The sequence below is a fragment of the Mesoplodon densirostris genome, chromosome 10 (assembly GCF_025265405.1).
Source record: "Mesoplodon densirostris isolate mMesDen1 chromosome 10, mMesDen1 primary haplotype, whole genome shotgun sequence".
Taxonomy (NCBI): domain Eukaryota; kingdom Metazoa; phylum Chordata; class Mammalia; order Artiodactyla; family Ziphiidae; genus Mesoplodon; species Mesoplodon densirostris.
Genome location: NC_082670.1, coordinates 52,763,648 through 52,791,197, shown reverse-complemented (window position 1 = coordinate 52,791,197; position 27,550 = coordinate 52,763,648). Strand labels below are relative to the sequence as shown.

General features: G+C 42.2%; 2 protein-coding genes across 6 annotated transcripts in view; one reads left to right on the top strand and one right to left on the bottom strand.

Annotated features, from left to right (window-relative positions):
- Nucleotides 1-5,218: 5,218 nt before the first annotated feature.
- LOC132497921 (extended synaptotagmin-1-like) lies at nt 5,219-6,496 on the bottom strand (the record flags this gene model as incomplete). Its single annotated transcript, XM_060111462.1, is given in 1 exon segment — nt 5,219-6,496. A coding segment is annotated over 1 exon segment (1,278 nt), but the record flags the coding sequence as incomplete, so codon positions are not given.
- A 16,929-nt stretch (nt 6,497-23,425) lies between these two features.
- Nucleotides 23,426-27,550, top strand: part of SLC4A7 (solute carrier family 4 member 7) — a 125,769-nt gene continuing 121,644 nt past the window's right edge. For 3 of the 5 annotated variants that reach the window (XM_060109344.1, XM_060109340.1, XM_060109339.1), the window contains exon 1: nt 23,426-23,738. In XM_060109344.1, the coding sequence (XP_059965327.1) occupies nt 23,691-23,738 (48 nt within the window). In that variant the 5' untranslated portion in view covers nt 23,426-23,690. The remainder of the gene's footprint in view (nt 23,739-27,550) is intronic. The other 2 variants (XM_060109342.1, XM_060109341.1) reach the window with 1 other exon arrangement.

Here is a 27,550-nt window from a genome sequence, read left to right as displayed (position 1 = left end):
AAGAAAATTGAAAACATATATTCACACAAAAACTTGTACAGGAACGTTCAGAACATTATTCATAATAGCTAAGAAGTGGAAACAATTCAAATATCTATCAACTAATAAATGGATAAAGAAAATGTGATATATCCATACAGTGAAATATTTTTCAACTATGAAAAAGAGTGACGTATACTGCTATGACATGGATGAACCTTAAAAGAAGGCACACACAAAAGGCCACATATGGCGTGATTCCCTTTATATGAAATTTCTAGGATATGCCAATTGCTAGAGACATAAAGGAGATTTTTGGTTTCCAGAGGTTGGTAGGAGGAGGGAATGAGGACTTACTGTTAGTTTTTATGCAGTTTCTTTTAGGGGTGATGAATGTTTTTGAATTAAGTAGTGGTGATGAATGTATAACCTTGTGAATTTACCAAAAACCCTGAAATATATACTTTTAAAAAGTGAATTTGATGGTATTTAAATTATATGTCAATTTAAAAAAAAGAATCTAAGAATCTATGAAATTCATAAAGAAGGAATAATTGTGAGGAATCATTTAAGTGACTTAAGAGACATGGCTCTTCGTAGAGTCCACAGCAAGTGTAGGAAACCTTGTCCTGTTGCTAGACCTACCTTGGACCTGATCTCATTCAACCTTAGCATTTCTCTGATCATAATGGCTGTGATAGGAGAGAAAACCTTTCTCCCGATTCCCTTCCCTGATGGTGGATTCTGTTCTTCACTTTGTCCAAATGTCCCCCACTCCGCTCAAGAAAGCAATCTGCTACTCCTTTTTTCCTCCATTTTTCTTTCTCATTCATTCCCCTGCTCTTTTTTTCTCATGCCGCTCCTCTGTCATTCATGCTTTTCTTTCTCTCTTTCCATCTACTCACCTCTCTGTCTCTATTTCCCATCCTTTGCTCCCACCTCTTCTTTCTTCTCATCCTCTTTGTTTCCTCTCTTAACTGGCCACAATGTGGAAATAAAGCATATTTTAAAGTATTTTTGTAAGACATGTACTTGTTGGCTGTCTTTGCATAGGTAAAAAAGGAAGTGATTTTGATGTTTAATAATTTTTTAAGAAAAAAACAGCTCTAAATTAATTACAAGGCTGGTTTTGCTTTGGGGGATGTAACCAGCAATTAAAAAAAACATTATCCACCTATGCTATATGACTAGTTACAAATAAATAATTGAGGTAAGATACTTTTATGAACATTATAAAGTGATTTGTAAATATGAGCAGATACTGCGGGTAAACACTGATAATATCTAGTGTGGTGGTGCTCACTGACAGTTCTTAATTATCATTCAGCTGTTTTATGTGTAGACACGCCTGAGTTAACCATTTAGGCTACAAAGCAAAAGCCTCCCACACAGACAGTTTTGTTTGACGTATAAACCTGATCACATTTACCCTCAGGAATGTCCTCTTTGAATTAAAAAAACACAGTTCGGGTTGCAAGCTCGCCTGTTGTGAACCCATCTTCAGAACACCGATTATTCTCTGTCGTTCATCTGGAAGAGCGAGTAAGTACAAAAAGAATACCATTAACCACCAAGTAAAATTCTCATCTCACATAAAATTCTCATCTCTGGCTTGAATGTTGCAATGAAAGAGTCACTGTTTTCTTGTGTGAATAGGTCAAGAGAAATGCTTATTTTTTTCTTAACTGTCATTTTATGAAAAGAGCCTATCCATTTGTTGACAAAACATTAAGAAAACGAACTGGTTAAGTTTCACAGGACTTCAAGATTGAAATTCTAGTGCCCAAAGTAGCAGTGTCAGAGTGATGAGGTATCCAGATAATGATCTCAGAAACCTTCCCAAACAATGTGATTATTTCAGTAGAAAGAGGGAGGGGGGAAAAGACCAACTTAATTCTTTGGTCTGTCCCTAAGAGGCCATCTATCCTGTCTTGGAGAGACAAAGTGCTTTACTGTGAGGATCACTTTGGTGGTGTATTGGTACAACTCTTACTGAAAGATTAGAATTATTTTAAAATATTAAGTTTTAGGCACTCTGAGGGGGGGCTGAAGAACATGGACTCCCATTGACTGGTTCCAGTATTCAGCCCACTGGCACCTTTAAGATTCCCCCAGCGTCGTTTGAGAAGCTTCGTATTCGTTTGTCTTCCTTAAGCCCCACAAAGGCTCTGTGTCTGGGTCTGCTGGCTGTTCAGCAAGAATGTTTCCTCTTCTTCCTGCACACAATGCTAGACCACATTTCCCAGGCTCCCTTGCAGTTAGTTGTGGCTGTGAGTCTGAATTCCAACCAATGGAACACGTGCAGAAATGATTTGTGCCATTTCTGAGCCAAGCCTTTTAAGAGATAGCTATGTCTCCTCCTTGCTCTATTTCTTCCTTTACTGACTGGATGCTGATGAAAGTTAGTCCTCAGGGAAGCGAGGGCTACATGACACCCAGGACACAGTACAAAGGGGCCTGAGGTGCAGGAGAGCCTCCCACTACCCAGCAAGAAATAAACTTGTATTAGGCTTGCATATTTTATATTTTGAGGTCTATTTATTACAGCTGCTAGGATGACCCTAACTAATAAGGCACTTGAGTAGCCAGCAATTAAAAGAGGCAGCACCAATGGATGTACCTTCTTGAAACTCATGGGAAACATTTCAGAAACATAATCCTTTCACTTTTTCTTCCTCTTGTTTCTCATTTTTAGTCTACCATTGGCTCACTTTGTATTTTCATGTTTTAACTGATTAATTTGTTGGTAGTGATAGCTCTTCTATAAATCTTGTCACCTCCACCCCCACCCCCCAAACACACACCAAATAAGACTGAGTTTGGAAAAAGTCACCAGGAAAGATTTTCGTAAATTCTCCAAGGATGAAAATGAGAGTGATGGGAGCTTAGTGAGTGAGAGGGTGAGTGTGATTAATGGGAGGCCTCAGGGAGCATACAGGGGCCTTGTTTCCCCGCAATGATGGTGAGAGGACACAGCTGCTCATTAAGGATGATGGTGGATTATTTTCAGGTATGTTAAGTTTTTAAATTCTCATTCAACAAAATGCACATTGTTTACATTCCATCTACCTATTCAACTGTCAAAAAGTAGATGTAGGTGTAGCATGAACAGCCAGCTGGATAGCATGAACCATCTAATTTATAGTCTTTATTTCTTGATTCTTGGGGATTTTGATTTTATTAAATATGGTAATGGTAAGTAACTTAGGGAGGGTTCAGGTAAAGAAACTGATCCAGAGTGCCTACTCAATGAAATTGATCTGATAATTTCTGCAGTTTAAGAAATAATTTATTTTAAATTGTTTTATTTACCTGGATATAGATTAAAATGTGAACATTTTTATTAAAAACACTGTCTTCAATTTAAAATACACAATCTTTGAAGCATTGAGTTATGAGACAAGTGTATATCACATGTTATTGTAAGAAAGCTGAATGAAAGATTCTGGAAATATTTGTTGAACTCTTCTGTATATCAGGTGCTGTTACACTTGTCTCCCATGGTTCAACCAAATCTACACGCTTTATTTTTCCATACATTTTAGTAGTAGAATATACAAAAATATATTAACACTTTCCAAATTTTTGTGACACCATCTTATATATAAATCTTATATATACTAGGCAGAGTGCACAGATGATAGTAAATCTAAATGAATGAATTTTTATCCCTCTTGATCTTATTTTATTTGTGTCATAGGTCAGGTTCCTGGGAGACAGACTCTGAAATTCTGAGAGAGTCGTTCAGAAGTTTAATTTGAGGGTGCTGTCAGGAATAGTACTTGTGAAGAGTAAGGAAAGCAGAGCAGGCAAAGGGAGAAGGTAAACAATGATGCAATTGCAAAAGAAGCCTCAGCTGATCCCATGCGGAGCTTAGGAACTGGGATGGTCCTTCAGAGTTGTTCCAAACTGAGACAAAGTGTCTGGGTCTTTTTGGATGCAGGCTGTCCCCAGGGTGGAGCATAATCTTGGGCAAGGTAGCTTCCTTCAGCTGAGGACAATTTTGGAAAAGGAACTGAATTGTGAGCCATCAGCTGCCAATATCCCTCAGCTGGAGGAGTGAGTTCCTTGATCCGAGAGGGATGTGCTGGGCACACAGCATCCACTGTCAGCACACTATGTGAGATTGTATCATTTTGTCGTAAAAAGAGAAACGACAGCATAGAAATAAGCAAAGGGAGAAATGTGGGTAAAAAGGGAAGAGAAGGAAAATAATACATCAGTATTTTGGGGAAAAGGGAAAGTATAACTTTCGCCGAAAGGGCTCATCCAGGTCCTCTTCTTCTGTGAAGTATCAGTATTTGGGAAAAAGTATCAGTATCAGTATTTGGGGAAAAGGGAAAGTAAGTAAATCTAAAAAAAAAAATTTGTGTGTACCAGCCACTACGATTTCACACACAGCACATTCCCGGGGAAGGTAGTTGCAAAAATGGCAAAGGTCACAGAATGAGAGTTTTGGAAAACACCTGTGAATCATGATTCAGAGGATTGTGCCATAACCTTCAAAGCACATGAAAATGAATGGAAATGCATTCTGTTAAACTATTTCCTAACAGAGGTCATTCAGTCATAAGAACACTTTCAGAGCACGAAGAAGCAGGTTTGATGAATATTGATGCTGTAAGTGAAAGAACTTTAATTTAGCAAATTTGAGTCTTGGCTTATCTATGAATGTCAACTTTTAATCATCCTATGGATGATTTTTAAATGATGTCCATTTGGCTTTGGAATTTGTTACAAGAATTTTGGGAGGAGCCCACTGATCATCTTGGTTTGGGTTTCCCCAGAAATGGACCTGAGACAAAAATTCAAGGGCTAGTAGTTTCCTGGGGGAAACTATGTGGTTTTCTTTGTTTTTTTCTTTTTTTTTTTTTTAATCTTTCAAAAAGCTGTATTTGGCATAAGCTAATGCCACTGCTAGCGCTGCCAGTGGCCAGGCACAGACACAGAAGGTCCTGAGGAGCTGGGCAGAAAGGAGAATGTGCAGGCAGAGCAGGAAATAACCAGCTCACGTCCCTCTCCCAGGAGCCCAGAAGGATAAAGGCCATGCAGTAAAGGGTAACATACAGTCCTCCTCTTTGGTCATGCAAAGGCCCTATCATGGGCCTTGGAGGTGAGGTGGCTGAGGGGTGCAGGTTCTGCCCTCGGACTACAAGCTTTAGGCTCATCACATTGAGGCAGTGATGCAGCGAGAAGTGAGGCAAGGAGACAGAGCAGTCAGGCTGGTAACCTCCGGCTCCTAGGAGCTGCTCTTGTCCTTGTCATCCATGAGGTCATACCACTGGACTGCACCCTGGGAAAGGTTTGTCTCCGCGAGGTCCAGCTGCACCTTCCCCAGCAGCTCATGCTCTCTTGACATGAAGGAGGAACTAGACTTCACAGAGATATCCAGCTTTCGCCGAAAGGCCTCATCCAGGGGCAATTCCCACTCAAACCGTTCACTGAATTCAGGATTTAGGGTCCTCCTCTTCTGCGAGGTCTTCCTCTTGGTGCCCCAGTTCTTGTCTGGCAGTAGCAACAGTGACACGTTGGGGTCGGGGGGATACCGTCCATTTTGTCGAAGGGCCCAGCAACTGTGAACGATGATGACCAGCTTGCGTTCTTCACTGTAGTACCAAACAGTCAGTTTCACCTGGCCCAGAGTCCAGGCTGGAGCCTCAAGGGGACTGTCACTGTGTGTTAGGCACTGCCGGAGCTCTGGGGCTGAGGAAGTGATGTGAGGGAGTCCCCACCAGAGCTCTGGTTCTTCGCTCAGAAATGAGGAGCTGTGGCTGAAGCTGTGGCTGTAGCTGTGGCTGTGAACTTCCACCCCTGAGTGCTGGGACACCAGGATCCCGAGCTGTGCTCACAGTAGCTCCTGCCCTGGACCATTGCTGAGCATAAACCAGCGGTCCAAGCAGAGCCGGTCAGCCACGAAGAGCTCAGAGAGAGGCAGGGATAACAAGCCCAGTGTGCCAGTCCCCTCACCCCAAACCTGCAACTCCAGACTCTCAGAGTTTTGTTTCCTGATGAGAGAGGAGGCACTCTCATCCCAGACAGGGGCTGACATTTGGAAAACAGTCTTAGTTTTATGAGAAGTATCTCCCAAAGCAAGAGTAGCATAAGGGCTGGGAGGCTTGGTACCTTTTCGGAGCCTCAGGTCCTCAGCCGGCTCCAGGTAGACGGAGAGCAGGGCTGCCGCCAGTTCTGCACTCTTCTGAGTCTGGATCAAACTGTTCATCTGCAGCACCTCCTCTAACTCAGCAGCAGTGGGATGGGGGGTCAGACGCAAGTGTAGGCGGCCAGATGAGACAACCTTCAGGGTCAGCCACTCATCAAGGAAGCCATTGTTTAGGACTGTGGTGAGACTCACTTTACACCTGCCCAGAAAGTCATCCTTGTCCAGGTCCTTGTCAAAAACCTCAACCTCTAGCTCTTGGCCTGGAATTGATGTGACGATCACCTCAAAGACCCCGTTCCAGTGGAGATTGAGATCTTCCTCAACAACGCGACTCTGGAAGCTTCGTCCTCCCAGGTTTAGGAAATGTTAGATGGTAGCAGGTGATGATATAGGGATGGAGAACGCAACCCATCAAAGGTAGTCAGAAGCTTAACCCTACTGTGAAAAACAAAACACACTGGAGAATTATCTTGACGGAGGGGCAAGGAAGCAGGGGTACTAGTCACCAGGGCTTATTGTTCTCTCAACTTCAGGTCTGCTTTGTGCACAGGGGGAGCAGTCTCCCTGAGCTTAAGGAAGTGGCCAGTGGGGACAGAGAGGCAGAAACTGACTGTTGGAAGCCTGCAAATCAAGCCTGAGGGGTGCATGCAGGGAACTGTCAAGGCAGCCTCTGCTACATTGATGGTCTGAATGTATTTTTCTTGTTATGATATTAAAGTTGGTTTCCATCCCTGAGAATGTGCCAAGTTGTGGCCGGGGAGAGAGAGCTGGCTGTGAGCCGAGAAACAAGGAGGAAACCCTTGTGAGATTAAACATTCGAGCGTGGGCTGGGCACAGGGCCATGGAGGGTTGACAGCAGCCTGAGCAGGCACTCACGCCATAGGAAACGTCCTGTAGATGAGAGCTCATTACGGTCACCAAAGGTGAAAGGTGGGGGAAGAGATAAATTGGGAGATTGGGATTGACATATACATACTACTATACATAGAATAGATAACCAACAAGGGCCTACTGTATAGCACAGGGAACTCTGCTCAATATTCTGTGATAACTTACATGGGAAAAGAATTTGAAAACGAATAGATATATGTATATGTATACATATATATGAACCACTTTGCCATACACCTAAAACTAACACAACATTGTAAATCAACTATAGTCCAATAGAAAATAAATTTTAAAATAAATAAATAAATGAGAGCTCACACGGGTAGTTTCCTCCAGTCGTCCATTTGGACCATAAGACTCCTGAGCTGGAGAATAATGGCAGAGTGGAAAGTTTTCAGGTGGCAGTTACCTTGGTCCTGTGCCAGGTATATTACTCACCGCTCACAAAGCTCCAGCTGGTATTTACCACCCAACAAAAGGGGAAAGAAAAGAGAAGTTCTTCTGCTGATTTTCATGTCACAGAAGGCATGAAAGAGGAGACAATGCATTGGGGGAGAATGAGAAAATTTTCCCATGGTCTTCATTTATCTTTATCACAGGATATCAGTTATTTGTACCACTTTAGAGAAAATAAGAATCTAAAGAGTTTTGATTCTTTTTTTTTTTTTTTTTTTTTTTTTTGCGGTACGCGGGCATCTCACTGTTGTGGCCTCTCCCGCCGCGGAGCACAGGCTCCGGACGTGCAGGCTCAGCGGCCATGGCTCACGGGCCTAACCGCTCTGCGGCATGTGGGATCTTCCCGGACTGGGGCACGAACCCGCGTCCCCTGCATCGGCAGGCGGACTCTCAACCACTGCACCACCAGGGAAGCCCCAAGAGTTTTGATTCTTTAACTAAATTTTCTTTATTAGCCTCATATCTAAGGAAATCACACTTGATCGGCTCACTTCCTGAAGAGCTAGTTTGATATCCTTGACTTAGATTACCGCTGTGCAGTTAGGGTCAGCTTCCCCCTCTCCTCTCATGCAGAGCTGAAGGGCAATGCTGGGGCTACCAGGACATGCAGTAAAGGATGAACAAGAGACGTCCTTACCCTGCACATTTTCTTATGTCTTCACTAAGAAAATCCCCCTAAAAATTTAATCTGTTAAAAACCAGCCAGGATCATATTACCAAAGAGGAAAGTGTTTAATTCATTCATTTATTTAACAAATTTTTATGTACTTTATGGAAAATGTACAGAGAGCTGAGAGGGAGGCAAAAATGAGTGGGTGGGCCATGTCTCTAGTCCTTAGGGAACTTATTGGTATTCAACACGGAAGGCATGAAAGCAATTAATTATAACCCAACACGAAGTGAAATGGTACTCTGATATCCTGTGAGAACATTAGTGGTGATAGCCCTTCTCTCATTAAGTCTTATTACCCCTATATTTCATGCCACATTATTTAGCAGTTTTTAAAATTTCTGCCCTCAATGGTTGCCTATGGCTTTCCCAGCTCAAATGATAACCTTCTTATGGTCAGAAAGGAGATAGTAAAAGCTGTGCTTCCTGATCTTTAAGTGTGTACAAATGCCCACAGTTCTGCACATCCAACAAGCTCCTTGGACCAGCTCTGCTATCCCTTACAACACTCACCACACCATTCAGCAAATCAGATTCAGATTACAAATTACTTTTGAAACTATCAGTCACTTTTATTGCACCTGAGAGGCAAGCTAGGGATTGCTAAAATACAGTAGATACTTCATGTGCTCAGAAAGTTGTAGGGCAAATTGAATGTTAGTATACCATCTCCCCAACATTTACCCCATGATGCTATTCTATGTGCACAGGCCTAAAGATTAAACAGAGACACATATCCCATGCTTTTTAAAGGGAACGAAATGTGTCTTCATATTTTACCTGTGGTCCATTTATGGAATTGCTGAGATAACATTCCGCCAGCGTTGTTATATTTGCTTTGCAGAGTAAGTTCTTTTGTAAGGAAGGGTGTGGAACTGAGTGCCGTTAACAGCCTCCAGAACAGTGCTCAGGTTTCAATGCTGTGTCACAATTTTAGAACAACGGGTGGCCAGAACCTACAGCTAATCTGGTCCAGGCCTCCGAAGAAGCATGCTCAATGCGGGCTTCAGCCTGCTCTGTCTTGATACTTCTGCTCCCCACCTACCAGATTAATACTGAAGGGAATTCTACATGCCTCAATCTTCTGTATCCAAGCTCTTCCTTATACTGTGCAAGTCCCCTTTAGTTACCTAGTGCCTCCCATACCTCCCCAAACTGCCCTCTACTGCCTCTCCTTTGACCCTGACTGCTCTCTCTGCCACATTTCCTATGCTTTGGAACTTTTCTCCTTCGCACTGCAACTTGAATGACTTTATACAACACAGGTCTGATGAAGTCATTCGCTGTCTTAAATTCCTCTAAATGTCTCCCATTGCCCTCAGAAAATGTTGGAATTCCCTAACATAATGGAGAAAGCCCCCTCTTCCCACTTGCCAGCCCTGAAATGTGTGTTCCTGACCTAGCCAGCCTCTTCAGGTCCTGCAATGTCCCATGCTCTCCACCCCTAGTTCTTCCAGGGCTATTTCCTCTGTCTACACTCTTCCTCTGGTTTTATTCCTCCTCTACTTTAGGTTTCACTTAGCAGTCTCTGTACTGGGGACTCCTTCCTTGACACCAGGACACAAGCTACCAGGGTCTGCTTGTGTTTGTATCAATGCTCTTAAATGCTGCAGGGTCATTTCCTTATCTGCTCTCCCTGTTAAGACATAGAGGTTCCTGGACAGGCCTTGTCTTTGTCTTGTTCGCATGCTACACGTGGCCTAGCACACAGTGGGTTCTCACTAGGACCATCTTCAGGAGCACTTGGAAGGGAGATGAACATTTGTGGTTTAACGCTCGTCAGTGCAGTCTTGAAATTCTGAATCATTTGTCTTTGGATTTATGCTTTATAAGTGAAGTCAATGGAATGATGGAGCATGTGCCAGGGGCGTGGAGCCTAGGCTCCCACCTGGTCCCACCTAGTCCCACCTGGTCCCTGGGAGGCTCCTCCACCTCCGACCCATGATCATTGTCTCCCTTGCCCATTCCCCTCCAGCACCCTGCTTTGGTGCAGGAACAATGAGGGATTGGGCAGGTTCTTGTGCTCACATGTGGAGTCCTGCACAGTCTGCAGCATCTGTGAGGATATGCACTCTCTTTGCAAGTACCCATGTGTCCAAGGGGACACAATGCTGAACAGCAAATAAAAAATGAAAGGACAGGTTGAGAAGGAGACTCAGAAGAAAAAACAAACAAACACTTTTTTTCTCCTTTTTGAACAAGGTACCTTGCATTTTAATTTTGCACTGGGCCCCACAAATTATGTAGCTATCTCTGGCTCTCCATGAGTGTTTGTTGAATAGATGAATCAGAGGAATTTGATGAGCCAAATGCATGTTTCTTCAAAGCAACCACCTTGATGGATTTTCCAGTAGTTGTAATTTCCTGTAACATTTTTGGAACTTCTTTTTGAGAAGGTCACCATTTGGTCACAAATATTTTTTGAACATTTATTACACCAGGTTCTGGTGTATAGCAGTGAACTATTCATATAAGGTTATGGAAAAATCTTCATCCTTAAAATTGCTTTGGGGTGTATTTACTTCTCTAAAGAAGTCAAAAGTCTCTGGGGGGTCATATTTGGTGAATAAAGTGGGCCATAAAACTAAGTAATATCAATAATACCACTTGGGACTAAAATAAACTTTATAACTATGGAACCATAAATTAAAAACACTGCGTTTCTTATGTGAGTAAACTGGTTCTGAAGATAATTTTCAAATATAAGTTTCAAAAACGTTTTGAATTACTTTTAGTAAATGAAGAGTATCTCAAGGGGACTACCTTGAAGCATAAATTATACTTTAAATATAGAAACTCTGGAGTAAATAATTTTTTTTTTTTTTTTTTTTTTTTTTTTTTTTTTTTTGCGGTACGTGGGCCTCTCACTCTTGTGGCCTCCCCCGTTGCGGAGCACAGGCTCTGGACGCGCAGGCTCAGTGGCCATGGCTCACGGGCCCAGCCGCTCCGCAGCATGTGGGATCTTCCCGGACCGGGGCACAAACCCGTGTCCCCTGCATTGGCAGGCGGACTCTCAACCACTGCACCACCAGGGAAGCCCTGGAGTAAATAATTTTTGAAGAAAGCTTTTTTGGGTAATTTCTGTGTTTTTAATTTTCTTAAACATTACTTTTTCATCTAATTCCATACACAAGAGAAATCTGCAGCTGATCAAAATGTGGTTATTAGTAATAACCTGCTTCCATGATCGCATTGTTCTTACAATGTCTGTCATGATTTGTTTGCTTCTCTACTAGAGATTCCAAATTATGATTTTGTTCATCATTTTTGGAGCCCTGTGGTAACCTACTTATTTTGTAGTACATCTCCTATCTAGGCTGGTCCCTGTTAGCTGTGTTATTTTAACCTCTTAGTGCCTTAGTTTCCTCATAGGATTGTGAGGAATATTAACACATGCAAAGACCTTAGACTACTACCTGGCGAACAGTAAATGCCACATAAGAATTTCATTACAATAATTGCTATGATCTGGCCCCATGCATCCAGGCAAGGTGTAGGCAAAATTGTTCTCTAATGGGACAGACAGTAGATAATTGAGGCTTTGTGGGTCAGATGATCTCTGTCACAACTACTCAAGTCTATTGTTGTAATGCTGAAATCACCCTTAGACTGTACTTTTATAAATGGGCATGACTAAGTTTCAATAAAACTTTATTTACAAAAACAGGTGGCCGGTCAGATTGTGCCCATGGGCAATTCATCTGCTGACCACCCCTGCCCCCACCCACAGACATACCTTTTTGACAGGTGAGTGTGAAGGCTTAGCCAGGAGTCAAGAGTGAGGAACAATGGTGACCTCAGTCCTCTGAAATCCAGGTCACAGTAGTAACAGGCTTCTCTAGGTGTGATGGCCCATAGTGAGGGCAGAGGTGCCATCTCTGTGGACAGTGCCATGGGGGCTGGTGGAGGTAGTAGAGGAGATAGGCTACAGCTGGAGAACTCCATGTAGCTCACTCTCCAGAATTAATTGTCCTGACAAGTTGATTCAATGAGCATTTTATAAACACCTGCTCAGTGGCTATGTATGCAATCGTTCACTGTATTTTCATGGTAGCCTATTGTATAATTTATTTAACTATACAAGGGCCATACTTCAACCAATTAATATTCAATACTCATCTCTAATTTAATCTTTCAAAAACTAGAGAAAAATTTTTTCTATAATATTCTTTGCCTATATAGTTCTTGGTGAGTCTAAATATTAGAAGAAACTGGAACCCTATTCAGTTGTACTGGCCCTTGACCTTCTTGGCAATCTCTTCCCCTCAGAGTGGCCTCAAAGGAGCCAGGAAGTTAAGTCTTGTATTTTTTTTTCGTATCAGATCAGCATGCAATATGCTTGCCTAAGTATTATCTAGATAGGTAGGTAGATATGGACAGGATATTTGTTTTCTCTATGAATGTGGTGTCTTAATGTGTCTGGCAGTCAGCATCTCCTCTTTTGCAATACTCTTCCCGTTTTGCTCGGGTACTCTCCTTAAGGTAACAAAAGGTCACTCCCTCCCGGAGTATAACATATTCTATGTTCCATTGTGCTTTCCAGAGGCAGGGTTTTACCTACAAGCTTGAGGATGGTCCAGACTTAAAGTGGTCTCTTATTAGATACAACAAAAGAAATTTTGATTCACTGATTGATTGATTCAAGAAGTGTCTTGGGCCTCCCTGGTGGCGCAAGTGGTTGAGAGTCCGCCTGCCGATGCAGGGGATACGGGTTCGTGCCCCGGTCTGGGAGGATCCCATATGCCGCGGAGCGGCTGGGCCCGTGAGCCATGGCCGCTGAGCCTGCGCGTCCGGAGCCTGCGCGTCCGGAGCCTGTGCTCCGCAACGGGGGAGGCCACAACAGTGAGAGGCCCGCATACCGCAAAAAAAAAAAAAAAAAAAAAAAAAAAAAAAAGAAGTGTCTACTCAGCTGCTCATCATATGTACCACACAGGTCCTTGGAGGGGCAGGAATGAATAGATACCATTTCTGCTCTCATGGAACTTGCTATTTGCTGGTAGAGGCACATGTTAAACAATTATCAAACAGATAAGACAGCATGTAATTAGAACTAGCAAGAACTGATAGAAAGGAAATGAAAGTTGATAATATATCTCAAATATTGCTGGTTATACCAATCATCTAGGGCCCTTGTTAAAATAATGGATTCCTTTTGGCCCCATCATAGATCTGCTGAATCACGATCTCTAGGGAATTCCATATATTTCACAAATAGCCCAGACAATCCTTATGAACAAGCACACTTGGAAAACGCTGGTCAAACAGAATTTAAAGCAAAGACAACAACTCTAACTTCCAACCAGTCTTTCATTCTAAAGAAGGCTTATTTGGCACGTCTTTGAAGATTGGTTATAATAAGTGGCAGAAAACTTCCAATTCAAATTTGTGTTTGCTGATGCTGATGACCTATGGACTTGAATGCCACCTTTATGAAACCTTCATTAGGTTGCTAGGCAATGGGCTACTCTACCAGCTGGATTTAGTTTCCTAGATACAAGACTTTCTGAAACTCCTGCAGTTTTCTTTCTCTTCAATAAAAAAAAAATCTTATCCAGAACATATGCCATTGAGAATATTTATTTAATAACTTAACAATCTTCTCCCTTCGGAACCCCCAGCATACTCAACAGACTTCATGGCAAGATTTAGTTTAACCCATTCAGGTTTTGACTTGGCCTCAATGAGAGAAGTGGTCCCTTTTAACAGGTTATGAATATCATTATACTGTATTTACACTGTTTAGCTTTAATGTGTTTGGCTTTTTAAAAGTGGTATTTACGTTTGGAATATTCCTACTGTAAAACATTGTAAAATTTCCACTAGTATTTTAGACTATTTTGTATTAAAAATAATGTTTACAGCTTTTTTCTCAATTAAATGTAACTTATTCACAGTAGATATTTGTAGATCCTATAAAGAATTAAATTTTAAATTTAAAAATCACCCATAATCCTACTACCCAGCAACATCTGTTAGCATTTTAGTCTATTGTAATTTTTAATATATGACTTTCAATTGATCACTCATTGATATAACTGGGATTATACTCTATATCAAGTTTGTATCCAGATCTTTTAACAAAACTTGATACCATGAGCATTTTTCCATTAAAGTTTAGAATGTCTTTTTGATGAGTACATTATATTCTATCATATTGGTAGGCAAACATTTATTTAATAATTTTTTCATTGCTTCAGTTTTATATGGTTTTAAACTTTTCACTTCCATACATAACATTGGCATAAACCCCTTTGTATGTAAATCTATACCTGTAGCTATGACATCTTACAAGACAGTCCTAGTCATGAAATTGCTGGGTTGAAGGATATGTTTTTTTTGAGATTAATACATGTCGCCAAATTGCTTTTCAGGAATTGAAAGGATTCTATCGTTGAGTAGATGGATCCACAGGGACCAATAAACACTAGGAAATAGATGTGATAATTGGATGCACCAATTAGCCTCCATGTGTTCTGTGATCCCAGACTTGTATTCCTAACTCTGACAATATATTTTCACAAATGCATACCATTGGTAGCACATGGAAAAAGCCATATCAACTTATCTCTGCTATTGCACCAAAGTCTTGAAGAACATGTCTTACTGATGATAAGTACCAGGCTATCTTTATATACAAAGGGCAGCTTATCACTGGAACCATGGTCTGTATCTCTGCTTATATTATAAGCACTATTGTTAATTGTTGTTTAAAAGGGAGATACAGCTAGTGAATAATAATACTAATCACTGATGAATAATAATACTAGGATTCCTATTCGTGGGGGATATATTCTCAGTCCTCAAACGGAAACAAATTCTCAGTGCTTTTTCTTGTTAATTGTCTCTAAGAAAAGATGAAATGCTGGTGCTCATGGCTTCATACTTTGTAAAATATCTTTTTCAGCTTTCTCTCCCCACTCAACTTTCAATTGTGTATAATGTCTCCATGAAACTTAGTTATGAAAAACAAGTAAAAGGAAAGCTTACCTTTTCAGTAACTTTTCAGTCCTAGTTACCCCAAGTTACAAGGACACACTTAATTATATTTAAGAGAAGTTGTCGTGTGGGTGGGTGTGCCCAGTGATGTGTGATGAACTGCTATTCCCACCAAATGAATCAGTTGGTATAAGAAAGGTACCATAATTTACTTGAATAGACTAGGGCTTGGGTTGCTTGTGTGTGTGTGTGTGTGTGTATGTGTGTGTGAGAGAGAGAGAGAGGGAGAGAGAGAGAGAGAGAGAGAGAGAGGAAAGTATGTGGCCTGTTTCACATACAAGTTCAGGTCGTACCCTATATTTGGCTTCTGGCCTCAAGCAGTGAAGATTGCAGAAATCTCCAGGATGATGAGAACATTCAGAAGCACCTCAAGGACTTATGTTCTCACTTAATCTGATTTCTTTCTACTCTCTGTTGGCAATTCCTTACCGGCCTGAGTTTAGCAAAGCTACAGAAAAATGAGAGATACTCAGACTGGTAGGGTGGGGACGAACCCCTAACCATAGGTAGCTGTCTTTAAGAGAAATCTTAAGGGAGAGGGACAGCGTGGGTGTGGGACAGGAAAGGAGGCCAGAAGAAGACAGGTAGAAGTGGAAACTGCTCCTACCACAGGAGGAGAGAGTCTCCACACCAGAGTTCTAAAAAGTAGCATCCCCAGGGCTCTCTATGGTTAAAGTAGGTACAGCACCATTCTGTCAAATATTTTCTTATGTATTACCTTATTTGGCTTTTACAACATCTTTGAAATAAAAAGAACAAGTATGACAGGTCTGCAATCCTTTATTTGAAACCCTTAAGGCCAGATATTTTAGATTTCAGAATTTATCAGAATTTAGACAAGTGATATAATGCCAGTTATGTATGTTATGAAACACCCCTAGTAGGGTCTGGGACAACATCCTGTTTTCAGACACATTAATATTTCAGTAATGAGGAATATGGGCATCCACAGTAAGGAGATAAAGACTATAAACAGCCTTATCTCAGTCTAGGTTAGGTTTTTGTAGCCAAATGAGTTATGAAAAGCCATTAGTTTTTCAGAGATTTATGAAGCTTGCAACTGAAGATAAGGAATTATGGCCTCAATTATCCCCATTTTATAGATGAGGAAACAGAAGTCCAGAGGTATTAAGTGATATATCCAATGTTAGTTTTAGATTATTTTAAAATGGGATTATTATGAATATCCCAAGATTATCTAAAACAATATAAGTACTTACTTTAACATTCACTCATGGAGAGTTTTGTTTTGAGTGTTTTGATTCCTTGGCAAAAAATGTTTTTTTCTATCTCTGCCTCCCTGAAGTCTATTACGTTTTTGTATTATGTTTCTCAAAATGGGACCTTGGGATTTTAGATTGCCCCTTTGGTTCAGATGAGTGCTTCTCCAAAATTCATTGTAGTCTCAGTCATGGACAGGGTTGAAGGGAGCACTTTCGTAAAAGGGGTAAACATTTATCAAACCTTAACTATATATAAAGAGTGGTCCTGAGAAGAAAAAAATTAAGCAACAAGGGTCTTTCAGTGCTTCCCTAGCCCAAGCACTAAGAGGAGTAGTCTTTGGAAAGCAACAAAAATATAAACCACACTCAGATGTGCCTAGGTGTAACCAAAATAGACTGTGACTTTGAAAGAACATTGCCTACATCAAAACATACAACACTCTTTAAAAGTTTGCTGGCACATCTCAGAGTGCCAATCCTGTACTCACTTGCCGCTTGTTCCTCAACAGTAGATGACAGTATTCCAATGCCTGAGCAAACTAGATGGTGACCAATGACTATGAACTGACTCAGAAAAACTCAGCATTATTGAAGAAACAATGAGCTGAGAGTCAGCTAGTCTAGTCTAGTCGGTCTCAGGCCCCTTCCTAACTTGCTATGTTATTTGGCCATGATCGTGCTTACAATCTTTAGTTTCAGTAATTATAGTTACTTTTGAATATATGTGCATAAAAGAATTCAGCAACAGACACACAAAAGGTTTTGTATGTATTAGTAAGAAAACAAAATCTTTGAAAAGGGTCCATTGTGCAGAGATTTCCCCTACTTGACCTGCCCCCACACAGGCACAGCCTCCCCCATTATCAACATCCCCCATGAGATGGTGCATTTGTTACAACTGATGAATCTACACTGACACATCATAATCACCCAAAGTCCATAGTTTACTTGAGGGTTCACTCTTGGTGGTGTATATACTATGGGTTTACACAAATGTGTAATGACATGTGTCCGTCATTATGGTATCATACAGAGTAAAAATACTCTGTGCTCTCGCTATTCATCCACATTCACCACCCCCCCCCACCAATCCCTGAGAACAAGTCATCTTTTACTGTCTTCATAGTTTTGCCTTTTCCAGAATGTCATACAGTTGTAATCATATAGTATGTAGCCTTTTCAGATTGGCTTCTTTTACTTAGTACTATGTATTTAAGTGTTTTGAGTGTCTTTTCACAGCTTGATAGCTCATTTCTTTTTAGTGCTGAATAATATTTCATGGTATATTCAGTTTATTTTTTCTATTAACCTACTGAAAGACATCTTGGTTATTTCCAAGTTTTGGCAATTATGAAGAAAGCTGCTATAAACATTGGTTTATGTGTGGACATAAGTTTTCAGCTCCTTTGGGTAAATACCTAGAAGCACAATTGCTGAATCATATGGTTAGAGTATGTTTATTTTTGTAAGAAACCACCAAACTTTCTTCTAAAGTGGCTGTTCCATTTTGCATTCCCACCAGCAATGAATGAGAGTTTCTGTTGCTCCATATCCTTACCAGTATTTAGAGCTGTCAGTGTTATGGATTTTGGCCATTCAAACAAGCGTGCAGTGTTATCTCATGGTTGTTTTAATTTGCATTTCCCTAATAACATATGATGTTGAGCATATTTTCATATGCTTAACTGCCATCTCTATATCTTCTTTGGTAAGCTGTCTGTTAAAGTCTTTGGCCCATTTTTTAATTGGGTGTGTATTATTTTATTGTTGAGTTTTAAGAGTTCTTTACATATTTCGGATAACAGGCCATTACCAGATGTATCATTTGCAAATATTTTCTCTCTTAAAATGCTTTTTAAGTCCTGAAGGGGAACTGTCTCTATCAAGGAAGAGGAATGGTGGTGATCGTGGTGTTACATCGTAGGTGAAATGTATGTGTACACATAGATTTCCTGTCACATTTACCTTGATCTTAGTGATCTGTATCCTTCTCTCTCTCTCTCTGCTTAACTCTTCGAGTAATAATAGGCTCCAGAGTGTCTGGAAGGATACTGGCCTAGGGATTTAGTGCTTCAGTGGAGACAGATAAGTTTCACAGACTATATACATCCAGCTCAGTTTTCAGTTCCAGACATGTTTATCCTGAGGACATCAAATTCAACCTGTTCATGGACATGGATCATCTTTGGTTGTTCCTCCTGCAGCTTCTAGACCTAAGGAGTCACTATGTTCTATCAATTTTACTTCCAAACTATCTCTTAAATCAGACTTACATTTTCTATTTCCTTTGTCATTGCCTTAGCCCATGCTTTGTAACCCAGGGGCATCCAATAGAAATATAATGTGAGCCACATATGTAATTTAAAATTTTCTAGTAGCCACATTTAAAAATGTCAAAAGACATAGGGGAAATTAATTTTAATGTTTATTTAACCCAACATATCCAAAATATTTTCATTTCAACATGTAATCAGTATGAATAACAAGATTCCACTCTTCCTGTGTGTGTCAAATCTTTTAAGCTTGCAGCACATCTCCGTTAACATGTGCCATATTTCAAGGGCTCAATAACCGCCATGTTGAGCAGTGCAGTTTGAACCAATCTTGTTCTTAGCATCTCTCCTTTCCATCCTTTTATATGGTCTGTAATATATCATTTCCCTCCTTAATGCCCTCTGATGGTGGGTCTGTAACTGCATGTAGCAAAAAGTCCAATTTCCTTAGTGCTGTTCATTCATTCATTCCATATTTTTTATATACCCACCATGTGCCAGGTACTCCAGGGCGTCCCCAGTGACAAGACAGGTGTGGTCTCTGCCCCTGAGGAGTGTAATGGGAATTACACTCTAATGGGAATGTAAGCTTCTCAGGGGCCTGGTGAATAAGGCCCTTCCTCTAGTATGAGCTGCAGCCCACCTTTTTCCCACCTCATGGTTTCCCAAACAGATAATCATAACGAACGTATAATGAGTGTTTCTTGTCTGTTAGGTGCTGTGCCTTATGCTCTCATGGAACACCGATGACCATGCCATTATTACCCTAATAACAGTGTTCAGAGGGGTTCTAAAAAGAAGGCTGGCAGGGTGGGTGACATGCCTACAGACACAACCACTAGCACAAAGGGAATCAGCCCCATGCAGTTTGCCTCCAGAGAGGGGGATGCTTTGCCATTGGACTACCCTGCCTTTTCAGGTGATGCCATTGATTTTGTTGTTGCTTCTGCCTGTAATGCCCTTCTTCTCCCCATGCTTATTTGATGAAGTTATGCCATTATCATTCATGACTCAGTTTAAATCTACTGTATCTCTGTAGCTTTTCCAGACACCTTCATATGCATCCTTTTCTCACAGCTGACAGTCCCCTGCCCCTTCTACCTCTAGCAAAATCATCCCACTCTCCTTAATTGAGATTCCTACATTAGAGTATACACATTGCATTGTTGGCATTTGTTTCTATATCAGTTTCCACTCAGAACTCCATGAGATCAGGTCTGGTTTTTTGTCTTGTTTTAGCTTATCTGTCTTAGCTTATCTTTACCTAGCCTGCAGAAATAAGAGAAGCAATTTTTTCAATTACTTTCCTTTTGTCTTTTCCCCACTGAGGCTGCTCTGATGCTCTTGTAAACACCATTCCAAGGATTTTAGTTTTCCTTATAGAATCAGATGATTGGGAACATTTAAATTTCAGCTAGCACCAAGAAGGGGCAATGAAGAGATAAAGAATTGTCAAAGGATCCTCTGCTAAAGGATGGTTCCAAGCTTTTCAAAATGACAGAGAAACTGCTATTTTTCTTTAAAAAATATGTTCTGGCTCATAGAGAGCTGTTGGTGGGAAGATTATTTGCCTCTCAGGATGAAGATCTTGCCAAGGGGTTGTATCCAAGTCCCTGCTAGTATTACCTACTGTTCCAGAAACCCAGGAAGTGTACTGAATCTGGGATATAGCTAAACGTCATTAATTTTAGGTGCTACAAGTTCATTGTGAGTGATGAATTTAGGTTCAGATTCACCTTTGGTTAGCAAATGTTTCCCTGTGCTACATTTTGGATGAGTATTTAAAATACTAAGAGAACACTTTGCCTTTCAGAACCTCTGAACATTTTATAGCCATCACCATTTGCACGAAAGCAATTTTAATACATTATCTTCTTTGCTTACTGCAACCATCGCCTCGGGATGAACTCTGGCTGAATATGAATTAAGCGGGCAATTGAGAGTAATTAGTTCTATAATTCAGACCTTTACTACACTATTTTTCCAGCAGGTGGGATGAACTGAGGAGTGGAAAAAGTGCATGGCAACAGAGAGGTCACTCAGAAGCTAATTGTGGATTAAGTAAACCAAGGGCTTATTTTTTTCTTTTCACAAGTTGGATTAAGAGAAACTCATTTTCTAGCATGGTCTCCTGAACATATATTTTTAAGCCCTTCTTGAAGTTGCCTACTTAGCTCTTTCAACTCTGGCACTAAGGGTATAGGTTCCTACTTTGCTCTTGTCAGTACTTTGGCCTCAGATTTCTCCCAGGATGCTCCTAGGTCTTAAAGGATGTTTGCCTCCCCTCTTCCCCACCTCCCAAATTCATTCAATTAACACAGGTACTGAAAGCTTACAAAGGCCAACCACTCTTCTAGGCATGCTGGGAATATAACAGAAAAATGAAACAGGCAAAAAAATTACTGTTTGCATGAAGCTTACATGGAGCACACATTTTTAAAAATAAATAAATAAATAAATAAATAATTAGCTGCGGTGAGCGGGGGCTACTCTTCGTTGCGGTGCGCGGGCTTCTCATTGGGTGGCTTCTTTTGTTGCAGAGCACGGGCTCTAGGCATGCGGGCCTCAGTAGTTGTGGCACTCGGGCTCTGTAGTTGTGGCTCGCAGGCTCTAGAGCACAGGCTCAGTAGTTGTGGTGCACGGGCCCAGTTGCTCCGTGGCATGTGGGATCTTCCCGGACTAGGGCTCAAACTCGTGTCCCCTACACTAGCAGGTGGATTCTTAACTACTGTGCCACCAGAGAAGCCTGGAGCACACATTAATCTGTGTTTAATGTTAAAATTAATCGATAATTTAAAAATTAATTGATAGTCAACCTAAGAAAGAAATGGACAATTTTATTCGAGCCAACCTGAGGGTTATAACCCAGGAGATAGTCTTTCAGAAAGCTCTGAGGACTGATCTGCCCGTTAGAGGTCAAAGCACAGCTATGTAAGTTTTTGAGACAAATGGTTATATATCAAAGTAACATATTGACAGTTTACATAGTCCAACAAGGTGATAGTGGGTCATTGTGACCCCTTACAGGATTGAGAAAGGAATGTTATCTCCTAAGGAATTACCTTGCTAGTGCCAGAAGGATATTGCCTTCTTTTTTTTTTTGGCTAGTAGGCATTCCTGTGTCTTCTAAGGGGATCTAATTAATGTGTAATGCAGATGCACAATACACATGAAACGGGAGAGGGTAGTGGCTCAGACGGCAGAAAAAAGTGCATGTTAAATTTTTCTTGTCTTGCCTTTAAAATAATTTTGTTACATCAGTGTGTGTGAGTGTGTGTGAGTGTGTGTATACAGATGATAAACATAATGAAGCATAAATATATAGAATGTTATAAAAGAATAACTGCTGTATAGAAAAATAAAGCAGAGAAAGGGAATAGAAGATGTTCTGTTATACACTAATTAGCTTTTTGGTAGGGAGGCTGCATTTTAAGAGACTCCAGAACTAATTTTTCAATATAAATCATATTTACTTTGTGATGGTATGAGTAAAAGTGATTGAAGCCTTAAACAGCTTTAGGAGGTTCTTTTTTTTTTTTTTTAAATTCCAGTTCCTCTCTTTCTCCATATTCTTTCCTTTTCATTCTTGTTTCATCTTTTCATCCCTTTTCCTTGTTGCTGTACAACTTTCTTTAATGAATCATTAGAATGGTGCAATAGAGCAGTTCCACTAACTAGGATTTAAAACCAGTTACCTCTCTGAAGCTCAGCTTCTTCATCTGTAAAATGGGGATAACAGAAAACATATTGTGGTGTTGTGAGGATTAGAGATGTAGCATGTTTTCCTTAATGTACAGTGTCTAATTGTAGGCTTCTTTACACAGTAAGTGAATAATGGGTGCCCACCTAGAAGTAACTCTCTGGGAAATTTAGAAAAAAAGGGGACTAAGATCCAAACCAGGAAGGAGTCATCCAGCATACTTAACTATTTCTGACAAAGGGCTTTACTAATATCTATTTTGAGATGGATAGGGTAAGTGCTCCAGACTTGCTGGAATATAAAGTTTCCTTCCATAGCACTGATTTAGCTCTTCCCAGCTAATCTTTTTGTACTCTTTTTTAAACACGCAAGACAACCTAGTAAACAATAATGCCTCTAATAAGCATGCTATGTTTCAGGTACGTTTAAGGATAGAAATTCACTTGATCCTTCAATGACCCTGTGTAGCAGGTACCGTCACCATGTGCAGTTAGAGCTGTGGATATGGGGGGGGGGGTGCCCCAGAGGGTGGACTTGGGTGTGGGTGCCGCAGGGGCGCAAGCACACGAGGACACCTGGCCAGGAGTGCTCCCTGTTTCACTGGCCCCGAGGTGGGGTTCGTCCCAACAGAACAGAGAAAAAAACCTTGCAGCACTCCTAACGACCCGTTAGTTCCTTTGGGGTTCCCGTGAGCGCCCCTGTAATGGGCAGCGACCTTCTTCCCTCCTGCCACGAGGAACGTGGTTAGGAGGTAGGCGCCGTGGTGACCCCCAGCCCCCCTCGGACTAGGAAAACGAGCTACACGCTTAGTTTCGGTCACTTAAGATTTTACAGAGGGGCGGGACTCCTGAGGAGGTGGCGTGGCGCCGAGATGAGTGTGGAACCCCGAAGGCCGCCGAGTGGCTGGGACGCCCGTCTTCCTCCCACCCTCCCGCTCCATCTCTGGGCTGCCTGGCCGCCGGGCCGGGACTCGCCTGGGAGGACCCCGGCCAGCCGGGGGCGTGGCGCCAGGGGGCGGGCTGTGGGCGGGGCCTACTTACGTCACAGCCTGGCCCCCGCCCGCGGGCCTCCGCGGCGCCCTCCTCCCCGCTTCGGCTTCTCTCCAGCTCAGTGCCCGCTCCACGTTCCACGCTGCGGCCTCGAGCGCCCGCGAGAGGCAGATTCGCGGTCGCCGCGCACGCGCTCAAGTCTCTGGCTCACGGCTCTCCCCACGCGAGCGCCTCGCTCACGAGCGCACGTTCGTTTCCCCTCGCGCGTCCGGCTCTCGGCCGCGGCGGCGGCGGCGGCGGGCGGACCGCGCGGGGCAGCAGCGGATCGGCCGCCGCGGGCTGGACGGCCGACCATGGAGGCGGACGGGGCCGGAGAGCAGATGAGACCGCTTCTCACCCGGGTAACGAGAAGGGTGCGGGCGGCGGGGCTCCTCGGCAGGCGGGCGCGGGGCGCGGCGGACAAAGGCTGGGGCGCGCCGGGCCGGCCGCAGGTCCCGGGTCGGGCCCCCCCCACCAAAGGCGGCCGGCGCGCCGGGGCAGCCCCTTTGTGTGACCGCCCGGAGCTGGGGGCGGGCGGCGCGGCGCCAAGGAGGCCGGCGTGGGGGGGCTGGCAGCGCGCCGCCGGCAGCGCGCCGCCGGCATCCTGGCTGCCGCGTCCAGGGGTCTCGGCATCCGGGGGGTCCCCGGCAGCCCGCGGGCTCGGCCGGTCAACAGCCGGACAGGCGCCTCCTCCTCTCTGCGGGGCTCGCCTCTCCTTCCCGGCGTTCTCCCCGCCAGGTCTAGGTTCCAGTGGCCTTGGCGCTGGACTTGAGGTCAGACCCTCGATAAACCCATCCTCTCCCCGCGAGGAGGAGCGCTGCCCCACCTGGCTAAGCCACAGGCCGTGGTGCGGAGCCGGTTAAATCTTCGCCGTCTTCCCTGTCTCCCCACCCGCCTGCCGCGTGCTTTGTTCCGGGACTTCTCCGGCCGCGTGGACGAGCCGCCTGCGTTGGCGGCCAAGGCTGCGTCTCGCTGCCGACTCTGCCCGGCCAGCCTCCTCCTCTCCTGGCGAGAACCCGAGTGTCCTCCTGGCGCAGGCCAAGTGCAAAGTGGAAGGTGTTCTGACCCTGCACGCTGCTCTTTTCAGCAGCCTAGCAAAAGCGCGTTTTCCGCTGAAGCTGGGGGTGGCTTCAGGGTGAGATGGGAGTGGGGGTGGGCTTTCAAAAGGTCGGCATTCGCATTTGGGATGCCGGACGGGTGGCCCACGCTCAAGAAACTGACTTCCTGCTTTCGTGTAGGATGCATAGGTCCCCACGGTTGTGATTCTTTCCTTCCTTCATAGTTCGTGACTCAAAGGGCATAGAGGTGTTAGTTCCAGCTCTTACTTGGTGACCAGGAAAGGGGGGAAGGTTGCAGTGAAAAACTTCCAGTCTTTCATAACTAACAGGAAAATTGCTTTTCACGTATTTTTATTCAAGAATTTCACTTATCCGCCCCCCGCTCCCCCCGTCCTTTTAGAGGTTATTGTAAGGGCCTGGAGAGTAGCCATTCATCATTTCAATATGTTCACCTATAAATTCTCAAAACATGGAGAAAAGGTTAGTCTCCAGACAGTGAAGTCATTTAGCAGTGGTTTTTGGGAAGATCACTCGTACTGATGGTAATGGAATCCTGGAAGCTCGTTCGTCCTAAGGATCTTCTGTAATTCTTTGTGTGGCCTCTGAATAAACTGTTTTAGATGTATTTCTTAGCACCTTCTCTGATACTATGTATCAGATACACTTGGCTGTTCTTAAATTTACTATTTGCAAACTTTCAATTCAGAACAGTAAAGAGCCTCAGCGTTTACATAAAGCTGGAGAGAAACTATTATGTGTTCTCAAATATTGCCTCCTTAGCTAGCAAAGGAGGCCTCTGATAATGCCATTGGCTTCCAAATCATTCATTGTGATAACACTACTTAGAACCCATTCTGTAGTATCCAACAAGACAGAACCAGCTCTGCTCAAATGAGGGAGACAAATGACAAAGGAATTATCAAACACTGTTATTAATGGCATGGCAGGGGAGCACTTTGGAAGGGTATACCTCCTAAATCTTGGGAAGATAAGACTTGGCTACAGTAACCATGTACAAATTGATAATATAAATCAAATATGATAAGCTATCATACAGTCTAAAAGTAGAATGAGAGAACAGGAGAACTGTTGGTTTAAGTAATAGAGAACACTATTACTTGAAAACTGGGAAGAGGAACTATTTGCATTGACCAAATTATCTCTTTCCTTACTGATTTTCCACTGGTAAATGCATGTCATAAAAGTGGAAGATTATGGTATTCATCAGTCATAACTTCTCTAACCCCTAGCCAACAGTAAAAAAAAAAAGGTAGAATAAAATTATTACTCCTAAAATGCTATCTTAGGTAAGTAATTATGCAAAAATTTTTGAATAAATTGGTGGCAGTTTATATTACTCTGAAACCGGAGCCCATCTGTTTCATAAATCAGGCTCTAAGGTTTCTTCTGCTCTTAGAATTCTGTAATTTTCATTGATTATGGTTTTGAGGAAAGGCATTTATCTTATAGAAAAAAAATGCAACTTTTGTTTGCTTTGTACAAAAACTCATTATCCTAGGCCTCCCTGAGAATTGATTTGAACTGTCATTCTTATTTTCTGGTATAGATTAAATCCTGTTACAACAAATAGCACTGTTTAGAAGGTTCCCAGGTTTTAGCAAATGTTCTACTTTTAAGCACTATATGATTTAACAGGATTCTGTTAATAATTGTTATGTAATTTCATTTATTCTACCACTATCTATTAAGTATCTCCTAGGTGGCAGGCACTGGGGATATAAGCAGACAAGGTAGGCAGAATCCTAACCTCCTTGAGTTTATTTTGGCATGTGTAGTGAATACAGTGATAGCATTTGCATTCCTGCTAATTCCACTTGTGAGTGCCAGTTAAAACATTTTCATGAGTTAGAAATACTTTTAGAAAAGTAGTTGTTAGTAGAAATGAAAGATATTAACAACCTGGTATGAATTCAGTGGTGATTGGCAGTAGAAGGTCTTTTGGTAGGTCTTTAAGTATGCATTCTCTTTGGGGAGCTCTCTGACTAGGTATGGTTAGCTCTAGAGATATTAAGCAACCCAGGCACATTATAAGGATTTTAGTTCCCTTTTGGCCTTATAGTTGGTATCTCTGGGCCAAGATCTCTGGAGATGTAATAAAGGGAACAATAGCAAATCTGTCATCAGTCCAACTGAAACTGTGGGACAGTTGAGTTGGACTGAAGAATTGGTTTATTTGGTAACTGAGCCGGGGAAGTACACAGGTTTTCTTCTAAGAGAACTTAAGATACGAAAATAGAGTGTTTTGTTACACTAAACTCCTGTTAATTGAGTAGGTTAAAATCGAAAGCCAAAGTAACCTGGTGTTGGAGGAACCTGGTATGTTATTTTAGTGGTATGTGGTGTGCTAAAACCTTGACTCTTATACTTGTCAACATCCTGTAATGGGTTTTTCTTCCTCTTTCCTTCCCTTTCTTTCTTACTGTATTTTGCTGCAAATGTGATCTTAAAGTAGATAGTATCTGCAACTCACAAAATGGGCCATTTATATCAAGGAGCATACAGGTGATTCATAGGGTTAATATTATAGATTATTCATTGTGGCTTTTAATTTATATTATAGCTTTCTCTTATTGATTAAGGATTCTTCTATAGTTACTACTTTTTTTTGCATATATTATTTCCAATTTTGCAATAAGCATGTATCAGTAATAAAGATAAGTGTTTATATATGTAAAGGTTCAGTTAGCTACCTCCCCCTCTTTTTTTAGCCTCCTTTTGAACAAGAGAATTTTTGATTCCTGTACAAAGCGGGTAGCTATTCCAAGGTTCTAACTTAAAATGTTTGCCTCTGTTTTTGTTAGCAGACAACTTTACGTATTTTGTTGAGTAGTACTCATTGAATTTTACAACTTGGGGAGACTTTTAGGATTATTTGTAATTGTAGTTGACCCTTGAACAGCACAGAAGTTAGGGGTTCTGACCCTCCATGCAGTGGAAAATCCTCTGTATCTGCAGTTCCACATCCACAGATTCAACCACCTGTGGATCGTGTAGAGATGTGGTATGTGTTTGTTGCAAAAAAGTCCACGTATAAGTTGACCTGCGTTGTTAAAGGGCCAGCTGTATAATGATAATAAACCATGAAGGGGTCTGTG